Source organism: Saxophila tyrrhenica, assembly GCF_035928015.1.
Source record: "Saxophila tyrrhenica strain CCFEE 5935 chromosome Unknown scaffold_11, whole genome shotgun sequence".
NCBI lineage: Eukaryota > Fungi > Ascomycota > Dothideomycetes > Mycosphaerellales > Extremaceae > Saxophila > Saxophila tyrrhenica.
Window position 1 is genome coordinate 1,149,452 of NW_027041743.1, and position 14,324 is coordinate 1,163,775.

The following is a 14,324-nucleotide window of genomic DNA, read 5'->3' on the forward strand; positions in this document are numbered from 1 at the left end:
ACATTCTATCAGACGGTCAGGCGAACCACGCGCTCGGCCTGGCCCAGCATGGTTTGAGTGGAACGGCGGGTACGATCAGATCTACCCGGAGCGAAGCGATATTGATGGGCTTAGCAAGGCGTTGGTAGGTTATCTGCATGCACCTGCTTTTCTTGGTCTGGTTATCATACCTCCTAAGGTAGTCCAAAACGACTCACATTCAATTTCCCTTGCCCTTCTTCAGCAGCATAATCACGTGTTGCCCCACCATCTTGACAACTCGAATTTCGGCCAAGTCCGAGAGAACCCCGCCAAAAACTTCGAATCACTGCTCCACTTCACACAGCTCAAGAACTGCACTGCATCTCCTCGCTCACTAACGCTCTCGCTAATGCAACTGGTTCGACTCCCGCAGCAGAACCTCAATTACTCTATTGAAAGCTGCTCGCAAATGCAAGGCGAAGACGGCGCCAGTGAGCATGGCGACGGGGTTCGATGAGCTGGTCGAGCAGCTGCTGTATGATGTCGCACTGGCCGGCAGGGAAGGTATGTCGAAGGTCGCGAGTTCGACTCATCGTACTTCATCTCCTGAATCAATGACATACTCACTAATGCTGTCAAAGGCATCGGTGTACCGGAGCTGGAGCAGGCAGCACGATCTTTCTATCAATCACGCCATATACCAGAACAGCCAACGCAGCCCATGCCCGCCACCGAGGACGATCTTTTGTTCTCCGACGCGCCACCTACAAGTACAACAAATGAAGTCGACTACAACTTCCTCGATGCTGTCTGGGACTGGCTGTGTCACCACCCGGATGTTCTGATTGACTACAATGAGGATGAAGCGGACTCGGCTCGCACTGAACAGCATCGCACCTCGAATACCGCCCCTTCAGCTCACCGTCATGCTCGCCAACGCATATTCACCACCGAGGACCGCACGTGGCAAGTCATCGCAGGGCACGGCGTTGACCATAGCCGGCTTGCTCCCTTATACTTCGAGTGCCTCAGGGTCATCGCGGCCCACGGTCCGAAGGGCATTGTTCAGCCAGATCTCAGAAGGATCACCGACCAGGACAAGCGCTCGGTACCTCACCGCACCGATGTGCTTGCTCAACAAGGCTACATCACCAAGGAGCCCGTTGTTGCAAGAGGGGCAGGCACAAGCCTGCTGCGGCTCCGCCGGTTCGCGAAGGATGTGAAGGTAGACTCGGCTCAGGAGCGGACAACGACCCTAGCGGAAGGAATGACATTGCACTACGATGAATGCTTCGACAAGATGATCAAGCTTCTCAAGGTTAATGGCAACATCATCGCCATTGCCGATCTGCTACTGGGGTTGGGGATATACGAAAACCGAGGCAAGACGAGGGCTTTTCGCTACGGCTACAAACGCCTGGCGAAGCAAGGTTGCATCCGGAAGCTCCTGGCGCGAGTTGATGAAGTTGATGATGATACTGAGGCCGGTGGCAAAGAGGCGTGGATACGCTGCGTTCAGCTCATGCGGGAACCGACGGAAACGGATCGAGTCTGGTTCAAGAAGAATGCCGGGCCGATGAAGCGTCGCAACCGCGTTTCTAACCAGACAGAGGGCGGTAGCGATACCAGCGACTCGGAAGAAGATGTCGAAGCTGGGCAAGAAGACGGTGCGCTGATGAATACGGGCCCTGCTCCTGAATGGACGCCTGATCTTCCCCACGCCAACTTTCTGTATCGCATCATTGCGGACGCCGGCGTGATCGGTATCACATCCTTTTCTCTCGACGAACGGATTGGTGGCTTTTGGCGTCGTCCGCTCGACGAGCTGCTCGCTCGTCTTTCCGACCCTTCGAGGCATAAGCAGCCATCTCATCTGAAGCACCTGAATATTGTTCGAGAACCGTCTAAAGAAGGAAAGCGAACGCAATTCAGGTATCGCACTCTGGAAAATTTTGGAGAAGCGGTCAAGATGGGCCAGACGACATGGAAGGTGGTGCAAGGCAGTCGTGAAGATGTAGCCGCTTTGAGGAAGTCGCTGTCAACGGAAGCTAGAGTGGACCAGTGGGGTTTCCCACAACTCCGTGCGTACAAATTCGCTGGTACCGATGGGCGAGCATCGCTGCTCCAGTGTCAAGGTGTCGCGGAAGCGCCAACCGAAAAGAAAGACGACCGTTCAGCGCCAAGCAAAGCGACTCACAAGAGGAAGTTTGACGACTTGGTGCAGCCCAATGACCCGACTGCACCCGTCATACCCTCACGATGGCTCAATGTAACATTCGATCCATCTGGAAAGCAAGTTGACAAGTCGAAGACCGAGATCGCTCGTCATGTGGCAACTACTGCGCACCAGAACCGTGAGAACAGCGACCAGATGGCGCAGATGCCAGAGGCTTCTGTTCCAACTGCTGAGACCCGTGCTGTCGACGAAAACACAGGGCCAACTCCACCGGCAACAGTCAACCCCAACCCGTCCGTCAAAGCAAAGAAGGTCAGACTCAGACACTCGCCACAGAATCATACGGCTGGCCCTCTCGTTACGACCTCTGGCCTCCACATCAACCCTTCCGGATCGTACCCTCCACACTTGATCAAGGCTGGGAGGCGGAAGATAGTTCTGGTGGCTGTGTTCAAGTCATGGAGGCTGGCGGGACTGCCTTGCTTCCGGCAGAGCGGTCCTGCGGCCGTGCTTGATCCGGCTTTGGCCAACGTGCCTTCTGGAGCTCTGACGCCAGGCAATGGCAGTGATGAGACTTCTGTACCGAAGAGCACAGATACTGCTACGACCTTGCCGGCAGAAGTAGCGCCTGTTCAGAACAGCACTCCAGCTTTACCAGTTGACGTGCCTACCCCTTATCGCAGCACCGACGGGCCCACACCCAAGCGTGCAAGACTGAATGCTGACACTCCCATAAAAATGGTTTACAGCTCACTGGCATCGCTCGAGTCCAGTATTAAGCTTCCCAAGGGGACGAAACCAGGCCGTCCAACGGACGGAGAGCTGGCTCGGCGTGCGCAGAGGAGAGCGGACATCGCTCAGGAAATGCTGGCTACTGGGGCGGCGAAATTGGCGTCAGAGTCAGCGGAAGCTCCACAGAGTCCGCCGGCAGTTGAGACCAGCTTAATCGCGAAGCTTCCGATCAAGGTACCTGAGCCTCTCCCGACCAGACGCCTCTTGTCTTCGACAACACCTTCTGTTCCTCGAACTCCTGTGGAACCTAAGTCTAATGAAACTGGTGCGCTCGACGTGGATGATGTTGTCGATGCCAGTGCTCAGACTCCAGCAGAGGAAGTTCAGCAACAGCTCGAAGTAGGTGGTGATTCAGGCGGCTCTACTGACCTACGCCACCAAGGGGACACCACGCCAGCTCCCGCAGTGCAAGAGCCACCGCATTTGCAGTCTCAGGAAACAATTCAAGCCGACTGGTCTCGTGATGTCGATGCCAATGCTCAGGCTATAGCAGACGGAGCCCAGCGAGATCTCGAGGCGACTGATCGATCAGGCGTCCCCATTTGCCCTCGCGATGACAGGCTCGCCACACCAGCGCCGGGTGTACAGGAGCCAATGCCCGAGTTTGATACAGAAATTCTGCACCGCCGTCTGGAAGACTGCGTATTGCAAATCGTACGCGATGCCAAGGGCGCTCACGCCGCGGACCTCAATTTGTCCTTCGCCGTTGCAGATTGCTGGGACCAAGCCAATGGGCCAACACCTGACCGCAACAGCGTCATGCGTACTGTGAGTCGGCTGGTGGCGCAAGACCGGATTCAAAAATACAAGTTCACTTTCGAGGATGAAGAGGGCAAGCAGGCTGAGAGGGCTATTGTCACAGAATCTGGAATTGACTTGAACTCCGCCGTGGTCCAGGAGGTACGAAAAAACATCGTCCGAGATCATCCTTACCGAAACAAGTGGATGAGCACCCGTCGCGAGAAACTCAAGCTGGCCGATGAGAAGCCCAATACCCCTCAGTCGCCAGGAGCTGGAGCACCTAGCACAAACGGCGCTTCGAATCATGACGCCCAGTTTCCAGCTTCAGAGCTCAGATCAGTGCGTCGCAAAGGCCGTATTGCTGCCGAGTTTCCAGCAGTCCACGGTGTGACCGTCAAGCGCACGGCGAAAGGCATCGAGGCGGCGCAGGCGGAAGAAAAGCTGTTCCATCGCAACTTTCGACACGTACCTGCTTTGGGTCGGAATCGATTCCGTGGACTGTCAGCTGGCAAAGGTCCGCAGGGTCTCAATGGTGTCTTGAACGAGGAGCAGGCTGAGAGAGGCGATCCTGAAGAAGTTGGCGAAGGCAACGAAGACATCGAGGAACGCGATGAAGGCGGCAACGAGATTGGTGATATTGACGATGATGACAACTACAGCAGCGGAGACGATACTGCTCCGGTGGCAGAAAAACAAGCCGCGGGTATGACGAGCTTTCAGCTCGAGCGATATGCTCACGACCCTAGCGCAGTTCCCAAGAGGTTTGCAACGCCGAGACCTCGTAGCAGTTTTGAGCCCCAGAACGCTCTCCACACTGCTCTGGCCAGTTCCAGGAATGCGCCACGCAAAGACGCGAGACCGGTATGCAAAGCGGCTATCAAGCCGGCGCCACGTGGTGCCAAGGTTCAAGGGGAAAAGAAACAAGCCGATATGGCTTGGGCGAAGTCGTCCGCCGCGCCTACAGGTCTGGATGACGTGCTATGCAGAGCCAAAATACTCGGGTGCGGCACTGCTGACAAGTCTGGAACGCTGTTCTGGCAGTTCCAGTGCGAGGTGGAAAGGGTCCTGTTGGTCGAAAAATTACTCATGAACGACGAAGTAATGATCTCTGGCGGCCCTGACTTCGTCAACCATGGGTTGAACAGGCATCACACCCGCGTTCAGTGGAGTGACGAGGAGTACAACATCGACTTTTGCGACGGGTTCCTCCCCACTCTGAAGGCGGAGAAGGATCGGCAGCGCCCTGCTAAGAAGGTGGTTAGGAACGGGGGACACCCAACGACACTGCAACCCGCGGCTGCAGCGGCAGGTTATCCTGCTCCTCCCGCCACACGTGCTCCGCCTGCTCTCCCGACTCCTCCATCCAAAACGCCGACGTTTCGGACCATTCGACCCCATGACCCAGCAACGTCCTTGTCGCTTCCACGCTCCGGGGTGTCCATCAACGGCCTCTTCCAGCAGCCGACGCAGCTTCAGAGCCCGGCGCAGTTCCAGACCCCCATTCAGGCGCAGCCGCGAAACCGTCCGAGCCCGTACAACACTAGAGGCCATGGCGAAGGTCGGCCTAAGATCGATTATATGACCAGCATCATCGACTTTGACGACGACGACGAGGAAGTCAGCACGCCCCAGCAAGGTCGGCACCAGGATGTCATTGAGATTGATGGTTCACCAAGGGTCAGCACGACACGAAAAGCCAACAAGCAGGATGCCATCGAGCTTTATGATCCTGCGGAGGACGACAGTATATCACAAAATGCTCCGCGCTCCTATACCAAGACGTTTGTCGAGCGTGGACGCCTTGCTGTTGCAGTCGCTCTCTGCCAGATGATCTGCGGTGGGACAGTTGGCAGTAACCGGATCAAATGGGAAATCGTTACGCATGCCTTTGGCTACAAGCTGGGACACGAGAGCTACCGTGGAAGGTGGAAGGTACAAGGGCGGACTGAGTATGGCAATCAATACGTGACGAAGATCCAAGCGATGCTCCATGAGCCGTTCCTGCAGGCTTATGAGAAGGGAGAGCTGCCGACGATTGATTTCAGCAACATCAACCAGACTGACTGGCCAGCTCTACTGGATTGGGCGGTGGATATCGTTCAGCCTGAAGGCTACCGAGCGGTGCGTCTCAACCGACGTGGCCCGCGGAAGAGCACAGCAAAAGGTGCTGACACGGACGCCACACCGACACCGAATATCCCTCCGGACAAACAGAATGCTGGTGATGTGCAAGCAGTGGCTCTGCCTAAGCAGCTCGAAGACGCCGCACTGGACAACAGCTTCATCATGGAGAAGTCTTGGCTACGCGCTCTGATCGCCACGCCAGATGAATTCTACGTCGAGCAGCAAGCTACTCGCAAGCTCTCCGTCATCGATAATTACAAGCTGGACAAGATCGTCCACGAGATGAAGGCCACCAGGACTGTTGCGCACAAGCACAAAGGCCGTCAGCAGCCCGGACGGAACTTCATCTTCACGCCGTATATGCTGTCGCTCTTCAACCGGTGGCTCGGCGATAGCATTGACCACAGCTTCCTCATTGATGTCGCGACGGCTTGGAAGACGGTGGCAGAGCATTTCCAAGTGCACGACAAGCTCGAGCTCAAGCCGGGTGGTGCGACCGAGGAGAAGATGCTCGTGCTCAACGACCTCCTCGCGCACGGCAATGTCAAGATCGCACCAGTCATCCCTCCCATCACTGACGACTTCAACGCCCCGCCTGGCACGCTGAGCAAATGGGGCACGGGTGGCTACTCCCACCGTCCCAAGGCTATCGACGATTCAACCTTTCAGCTCTCAGTGGTCTACACCAAGACCACCTCTTTCACCTCACAGCACGGTTTGCGCCAAATGCCCGTTCCGAAATACGTCCCGGCCGTCCTAGGCGAAGCGGGCTTCCGCATTCCCTTCTGGATCGACATTCACGGCAATTTCATTCCGAAGATCTGGAGGATGGTGCTGCGTTCGGTTTTGTGGTTGCTGGTCTATTGCGCCGGTGTGACCGTTGACGGGATCGAGAAGGCGCTGGGAGGCAAGCTGTGGGCCTGGGAGGCAGAGCTCGTGGTGGAGTGGATGGAGAGGGTGGGGTGTGCGGTGAAGTGTGGCAATGGTGGATGGAGGGCTGGGGAATGGTGGTTCTGCGCGTTGATGGAGGAGGTGTGGGGATGAGATGGTTATGGGAAATGTTGATGAGTACTGGTTTGCGTGGGCGCTGGTGGCATTTGTCGTTTTATGGTTTGCATGAGATACCCCGGCCCGGCGAGGCTGCCTGCATGGGAATGTTGATGAGTATGATAATAGTATATAATACAGTCCATGTCTTGAAGGCTCGTTGTGGACTCTTTTCATATCTCATCGATCATCTCTGCATCGCTGTGACACAAGCGTGACCGCTCACCAACTATCAAAGTTCCCAAACCCACCACCCTTCGCCCTCTTCGCCGGCGGTGGCGCCATCTCAGGCTCCCCATCCTCCCAATCGCCCACAATCTCCTCCTCATCCTGCCGCTCCATCGCCTGCTTGAGGTATTTCCCCACCCCAGCCCCAGCATCTCCTCCCTCAACCTTCCCATCCGCCCTTATCCGCTTCCCCGTCCACGTCGTCCGCTCATCCTCAGCGCCGCCTTCGCTCCGCAAAGCCTCCTTTCTCGCTTCCGCCGCCTCCTTATCGGACCGCTGTTTCATGAACTCCTCGAATGGGTCGACGTACACCACCACATCCTCGATCTCGCAACGCTCGGTCGGCCGGTCTTTGTCATCGACCTCCGTCTCCTCTAGTCGCTTCAGCGTGTCCAGTCCTTCGACCACCCGGCCGAAGATCGTGTGCTTCCGATTCAAGTGTGGGACAGCGCGGTAGGTGATGAAGAACTGGCTCGTGTTCGTATCCTTGCCTTTGTTCGCCATACTCAGCACACCGCGCGTGTCGTGCGTCAGTGGGCCTTCTAACTCGTCGGCGAACGGCTTGCCCCAGCAGCTCTGCCCACCGCGTCCGCTGCCGGTGGGATCGCCGCCTTGGATCATGAAGTTCTTGATGTTGCGGTGGAATTGGACGTTCTTGTAGTAGCCTTGCTTCGCCAGACTGATGAAGTTCCAGACGGCTTTGGGCGCGTGTTCGGGGTTGAGTTCGAGGTTTACGGAGCCGACGTTCGTGGTGAGACGGGCGTAGCCTTTCTGTTTCACGCGCTTTGGTTTGAGCATGTATTCTTCGTCGCTCATAATGGCGCGCTCGCCGGAGGTGTTGGGCGTGAGGCCTGTAGAGGTGAAAGAGGCGGCTGCTTGGCCTGTGGTGTGTTGGGCGGCATTGAAAGGCACGGGTTTGGTGGTTCTTGACTTAGCGACTTCGGCATGTGCTTTGCGCGCGTTTGACAGTGCCTGAGACTCGACTGAGGATTTGCCATTGGCCTGACTCTTCTCTCGATCTGCTCGCGCTCGTGCTACAGCTTCTTTGGCCTTGAGTATCTTCGCCGCTGACCCCATGTTCTGCTCGTTGACTCCCGCACTGCGCTCGGCCACTTGCTCGGCCGTGAGTGTGCTCTCGCCATCTTGCAGATACTTGAACTGGCTGAGATCTCTGCTAGCAACATTTTGTGGGTCCTGTAGAGTGATGATGTCGCTGCGCGCGAACGTCTCATCGCTCACCAGGTCGTTCCAGTTCTTGGCCTTGATGTTCAACCGCTCCACGGTGTCCCAGCTGAATACATTGCCAGTATTCCGCAGCGCGACAATGTGCGTGTTGTCCGTGAAGGTCTTGAAGGTGACCGGGTCCACATACTCGTCCTCGTCGTTCTTGCTGAAGTTCAACTTGATGAGCTCCGAGCTCTTCAGTGGTTGTCCGTTCACTGGATTTGTTCCATGCTTCTTGATCCACGGTAGTATGTTGGTCAGGTCGAAGATGGTGCCCTCGGCGGTGCAGACTGGGTGCTCGAAGGGTTGTAGCGACACGGCGCAGAAGTTGAAGGGTAATCGCTTGAAGTTTGCGCCTGCGCTCGCGTTGGCCGACTTGCGCGCGTTGGCGCCAGCAGCAGAGCCGAAGGCATCCTCAGAAGACCACTCGCTGTGGGTAATCTACGTACAACTACTAGTCAGCATGTCGTCGGCGCATACGAGGGAGGCTGAAGGAAACGTACGTACAGCTTGTCGGTGCCTGTGAGACGTTAGCAAGATCCGAGACAGACTTATATGACATGCTGGGACTCACCTTTACCCATGGCGGTCTCTTTTGGCTTGCTCAAATGCCACGCCTGTATGTGAGGAACGCTTTGTTTGTGGGTGGGTTGTAAAGGCGTGGAGAGTAAATGCATGTGAAAGCCGATCTGATGAGTCAGCAGACCAGGGTCTCCGATTGGTGTGATACCATTTCTATACGCGATGCGGCACTGGGTGTTAATAAGGTAGATAAATAGGTCCCATTTAGGATGCTCTCAGTAGCCCGCAGTAGCCTTGCTCTCCTCCTCGAAACCCCCTGCGTGGTCTTTCAGGTACAGCCAGCATCACGTCCGTACCGAAGCTTCCCTTCCTGCTAGCCTGTATTTCTCCTCCGTCCAGTGTTGTTAGACACTATTCATACTGATCCCCGTATCACAGACAAACATCCTCCCTCTCGTCTCCGCCCCTTGAGCATCTGTCAGCATAGCTCAAGCGGCATTTTCCAAGCCGCTCGTCGATGCCCGATAGGAGAAGTGCTCCAACGTACATGCGCTCTTCAGATGTCGGGCGCGCCATGGTCTGAAGTTGAAGTACATTGTCAAATGCGCTCTCGCAAGACAGAGGAACCCCAGTATGGTGTGCGGGCAGCGGGATGACATCCACGGGGTGGCAAAGGATACCACGGAGGAAGACTGTCCGGAATGTAAAGGTGACACGCCGCCAGAAACACCATGAGGTGTGCAGTGAAGGTGGTCATGTCCCTAGAGTCTGAACCTGTGGATGACCTTCCTGGTGGACTTGGAGTTCTCCAGCGCCCCACTGGTACAATGAGAGATAGTGGACGAGCTTCTCAGATACTGGCCGCGGTGTAAATACCCTGTAGTCATGAGCAGAGGTTCTTGCACCGTTTGGCATATGTTCGAGCCACTTACCATTCCCGCTTGTCATCATCGAACTGAGCCGAGTAGTTGTAGTGCGGTAGCGTGCAGATGTTCTTCTTTCCCATCTCGCGCCTCACGTCTATGTCGAAGACGAACCATCCTTGAATGGGGTTCGGGGAATCAAAGCCTGGCAACAGATGCACGGCGTCAAAGCCGACCGGACTCTGTTCATCGTCCGGTTCGTCGCCCGGGCCTGATTCCCGCAGCGAGCGGTGTAGCACTTGTTGCGAGTAGAGTTCACCAAGGGCGAAAGGACGAGCAAGTGGGTCGCCAGGAATGCTCTTCACGTTTGCACGGATAATGACGCGCTGCTCTCCGGTGCTTTGCTGCTTCATGTTCTTTCTAAAGCTCTGTTTGACTGGGTCTAGAGTCAAGGTATACTGTGTCAAGTCAAGAGGAGCACACCTAGGAGGTGTGTGCTGGAGTGATAGCCACAAGGGTGAAGGTTTTGGGCTGAGTCAGCGGGGTCCTCACCTCACTGACCACCTCTCAGCTGCTTGCTTCTGACAGTTGACTATTACCTACCGGGGGCGAGGCTAACTAGCCCTCCTCCTGCGCTTATGGAGCAAAAAATCTGGTCGAACGCACTCTGGCAATCATGCTCGATATGAGTACCCTAGGTAGGCTGTGCACGATAGGGTGCCGCTCGCCACGAGGCTGCACGGCGGCTAAGCACTCAGCACACGGAACCGCTTGATTCTCTCCGGCCACTCATCCCGTCTTGACTCTGCTCGATCTTTCTTCTTGACGGAATAGCATCTGGACGGAATAGCATCTAGACGGCAGTAGTCTTCGGACTCGATCTACCAATCTACGATGTGGCTACTCAACGTTGAGACTCGAAGGCTCGAGTCCTTCCACCATGAACGCTATGTACCTGGAGGCTACGCTATCCTGTCTCACACGTGGGGTCCCGACGAACTGACATTCGACGACATCCGTCTCGACGTCGTGCCTCGAAAACAGGGTTACAAGAAGATTGAATATGCATGTCAGCAGGCTTGGAAAGATGACTATCACTACGTCTGGATTGACACCGTCTGCATCGACAAACGTAGCAGCGCCGAGCTATCTGAAGCCATCAACTCGATGTTTCGATGGTACCGTTCGGCGAGTGTTTGCTACGCATATCTCAGTGATGTCAAGCTTGATAGCGCAGGGTTTGAAGATCCATCGACGGCAGGATCCCCAAATGAGAGGCCTCCGTGTCCCGAGAGCAACATACACAGCCTTACCGAAGGCGCTCGCGCCATTTTTGGGTCCCTAAGTAAGATGCCACCTGGTCCCGAGAACAACATGAACAGCCTTCCCGAGAGCAGTCGCGCCAGTTTCGAGCAGTCTGCCTGGTTCACCCGCAGTTGGACGTTGCAAGAACTGATAGCACCCGAGAAAGTCAGCTTCTTCGATTGTCACTGGGAAAGGCTTGGCGACAAGGAGGCACTGGCGCAGAGCATCGAGAGAGCGACCGGTGTCGACGTGGCGGTTATTCTCAGCTCCGAACTCCTGCCCACCAGGAGCGTAGCGAGAAGGATGTCATGGGCTGCGAAAAGGAAGGCCTCCCGCGAAGAAGATCAGGCTTACTCACTACTGGGTCTCTTCGAAATAGCCATGCCGATGCTGTACGGTGAGGGTGGCAAGAAAGCCTTTATAAGGCTCCAGGAAGAGATCATTCGATCATCTGCAGCTGCCGATCATTCAATATTGGCCTGGATGCCAGACGACCCGAAATTGCCACGCGAAGAGCTCCTCTCCCCGCATCCCTATGGCTTTCGCTACGCCCGAGATATCGTCAGCTGGCGCTCGCAATACGGAGAAGTCTTCGAAGGCTCCAACCAGGGGCTGAGGATATCGGTGCCAGTGTCAGACAAGCATGCAGAGTTCGTAGAGGGATCTCAGGAACACATGAGGTGTGTTGCTGCCTTGAACTGCCGGTACCAGGATGAGCTATGGACTCACATCGTACTTCCTCTCAGGCGAAGAGCCGTGGAACAAAGCTTCTACTATGAGCCTTCAAGAGGCATTAGTGCCGACATGTACTTCTATGCTCGCCAGGCTCCGAGATGTCAGCCGCACCGCTCTGACCATGCGGAAGACGAGTGGAGGTTCGAGGCCATGATGATGAGTGTAGTGACCTCGTATCCACCGAGTGTTATATCATTGGCAAAGCAGCCTCAATGGAACAATTTCAACCGCAACTTTGTTCATATCGTCGTCGATCCGGGCCTTTTCGTCGCTGTCAGAGGGTCACGTCCACCAGAAGCATGGGACAAGAATACCTCGATCCTGGCACTCGGGAACGCATGGCTCCCCGGAGCCATTCAATTTATGAAAATGGCAGCGGCCATCGTGTCGCACCCCTCGTCATTTCGCGGGCCTAATCTCGCGCTCCTGATCATGGTAGGAGGCCTTGCTCCTTGGATTGCCGTCTTTCGATGGGTCGACTTTGAAGCCATGCAGCGCATGCCATCTGCGCAAGAATGCACTGTTGTACCAGTCACACCCGTCGCTGTTCCCCTGCACGGTACCGACACGCCCGTCCTGAACGCGTCCGTAAGAGAATTCGGAGCTACTGGTGAGAGGATTTGGAGCATCCATCTGTCTCAGCCAACGCCGGAGACCAAGGCCGCGTTGGCACCAGCGAAGTCCGCTTCCCAGAAAACAACATGGACGGAGAAGCTGCTGAAGAAGAATAGCGATACCTCAAGCAACTGACGCACCGAGAAGTGACGTGGACACTGGCCCTGCGGATGTATCGAACGCTTCACAATGAGCGGCGGAGGATCAGGACTCCAGTAGTATGACCTCGCAAACCTGCATGAGCCGAATCCTCGAAGCAAGTCTCGCAGAATGGGCTGTCAATGATGCAGCGGGCTGGGACGAGATATACTGATACTCCTGGACCTAGAAGACGTCGGTAGCGATTCGCTCGCAATAGGAAACATGACGTCCATGGCGACACAAGGCTGAGAGAAAAAGGCGCAAGGCTGTCGAATTCAGAACTCCATTGGCTGCCTAATGCATACTGCAGTCGCACCGCCCACTTGCAGCCTTATCGTTGTGTTATAACGACACGCGATGAGCATTTTCAGTTCCCGTCCAGAAGATACTCGTTTCGAAGTCCAGTCGAAGAGTGTGTGAAGTGACGGCGAGGCTTGAGGGATACACTTCAATGTTTGGACTCAGCCCAGCCGGGGCTCATCTCGTAGTAGTGATTGCTACACACATACTCTGTTTGGCCGGCAACGCTATGGTGATCGGCGTGGTGAATGCGTCTGGGTACCACAGTCCCGACCCACCCTACACGGTCATACCGCATACGCTCGCACTCAAACAAGTGGTGAGTTCTGACATCCGTCCCCTGCCATCTGCCCTTTGCCCTCTGACAACGAAGCACTGACCTTGATCAAGGCATGCGTGTCATTAACAGTCAATCTCCTGCTGGTCGTCGCCGCAGTAGTGGCCAGCCGCTTCTACTATAAAGACAGCGAGTCCGGATCCCGCATCGAGTACCGCATCGACTACAGCGCCTGGTCGCTGGTTCTGAACACCATCTTCCTGCTCGCGACAGTCGGACTCGTGGCAAGTAACAACAAGCCACTTTTCACTGGCAGCATCTGGGAGCCTCTGGAGGACGAAGTAGGATCTGGGAACGGAGATGGATGGTCTCGTGAGACGAGGCACTTGTGGAAGGCGATGCGGTCGACTGTTTGTGCTGCGATTGTTGTTTCCATGTCAGTACTGTTGAGAGTCCTACTGCGTTATTCGAGCACTGATTCTCGTCCACAGTGTATGCACCGCCGTCTGCGTGCTAGGTGATGTATACCTAATTGTCTCGTGGCGACACAAGAATCGAAGGAACTCCGACGGCACAGAAGAGAATGGAGAGACGGTCGATTTGCAGCAGCGTCCTCCTGCCGCTGGCGCTGCGAACGGGCCTCGGGTGGTTGGAGGAGTGTAGTGAAGGAGATCCAAACGCGTCTCGAGCACTGGTTCCCAGCAACATGCAAGCCAGTATCTCTATATAGTTCAACTCATGATCTCGGAAGTCCCAGAGATGGTGAAGTGCGCTTTCGAGGCAGCCATCGTCATCCCCGTCGTCTGTTGCTGGTGTTGCTCCATTAGATGCGTGATCTTTGATTTTGTGAAGCGTAGCCTCAGTTATACAAGGGTCAATCATGACTGAGGATTGGTACACTCACAACCGCAAAGGCCTATGTGTATCTAAATCATTGAGCATCAAGATGAAGTCGTCTGATAGACGGCCAAGCCCAGCCATGATCGTGGTGTCGTGTCGTAAATGGCTATTTTCAACTTCAACTTCACAACCTTACTCTGCTATTGTAGTTACGAGCCATCTACGAGCCGCCATTGTAAGTCGTTACGAGCGCTATTGCTCCATTGTTATTAGTCAGGTCGTCCGATTGTCGTCTTGTAACAATAAGGCTAATTTCCTATATCTACGAGCCGTTTACATAGCTCGCACTTAACCTTCTAATATAATTATCAAAAAAACCACCTTAGCTATACTAGTTATAGTATCCTTTACTCCTATTAATAGCTTCGATAGT

General features: G+C 55.2%; 5 protein-coding genes across 5 annotated transcripts; 3 read left to right on the top strand and 2 right to left on the bottom strand.

Moving 5' to 3' along the window:
• Window positions 1-458: 458 nt before the first annotated feature.
• LTR77_007539 (uncharacterized protein) lies at window positions 459-6,838 on the top strand (the record flags this gene model as incomplete). The annotated part of the gene is made up of 2 exons (XM_064804776.1): window positions 459-525; window positions 603-6,838. The coding sequence occupies 2 exons, from the start codon at window positions 459-461 to the stop codon at window positions 6,836-6,838; spliced, it is 6,303 nt and encodes a 2,100-aa protein (XP_064657546.1).
• Window positions 6,839-7,063: 225 nt separating this feature from the next.
• cyp8 (cyclophilin peptidyl-prolyl cis-trans isomerase Cyp8) lies at window positions 7,064-8,877 on the bottom strand (the record flags this gene model as incomplete). Its single annotated transcript, XM_064804777.1, has 3 exons — window positions 7,064-8,734; window positions 8,797-8,813; window positions 8,868-8,877. The coding sequence occupies 3 exons, from the start codon at window positions 8,875-8,877 to the stop codon at window positions 7,064-7,066; spliced, it is 1,698 nt and encodes a 565-aa protein (XP_064657547.1).
• Window positions 8,878-9,568: 691 nt separating this feature from the next.
• On the bottom strand, window positions 9,569-10,091 carry LTR77_007541 (uncharacterized protein; the record flags this gene model as incomplete). The annotated part of the gene is made up of 2 exons (XM_064804778.1): window positions 9,569-9,692; window positions 9,748-10,091. The coding sequence occupies 2 exons, from the start codon at window positions 10,089-10,091 to the stop codon at window positions 9,569-9,571; spliced, it is 468 nt and encodes a 155-aa protein (XP_064657548.1).
• A 481-nt stretch (window positions 10,092-10,572) lies between these two features.
• Window positions 10,573-12,468, top strand: LTR77_007542 (uncharacterized protein; the record flags this gene model as incomplete). Its single annotated transcript, XM_064804779.1, has 2 exons — window positions 10,573-11,663; window positions 11,730-12,468. The coding sequence occupies 2 exons, from the start codon at window positions 10,573-10,575 to the stop codon at window positions 12,466-12,468; spliced, it is 1,830 nt and encodes a 609-aa protein (XP_064657549.1).
• Window positions 12,469-13,003: 535 nt separating this feature from the next.
• On the top strand, window positions 13,004-13,714 carry LTR77_007543 (uncharacterized protein; the record flags this gene model as incomplete). Its single annotated transcript, XM_064804780.1, has 3 exons — window positions 13,004-13,093; window positions 13,165-13,487; window positions 13,543-13,714. 3 exons carry the CDS (start codon window positions 13,004-13,006, stop codon window positions 13,712-13,714), a joined length of 585 nt encoding a protein of 194 aa, XP_064657550.1.
• Between the last annotated feature and the right edge of the window lie 610 nt (window positions 13,715-14,324).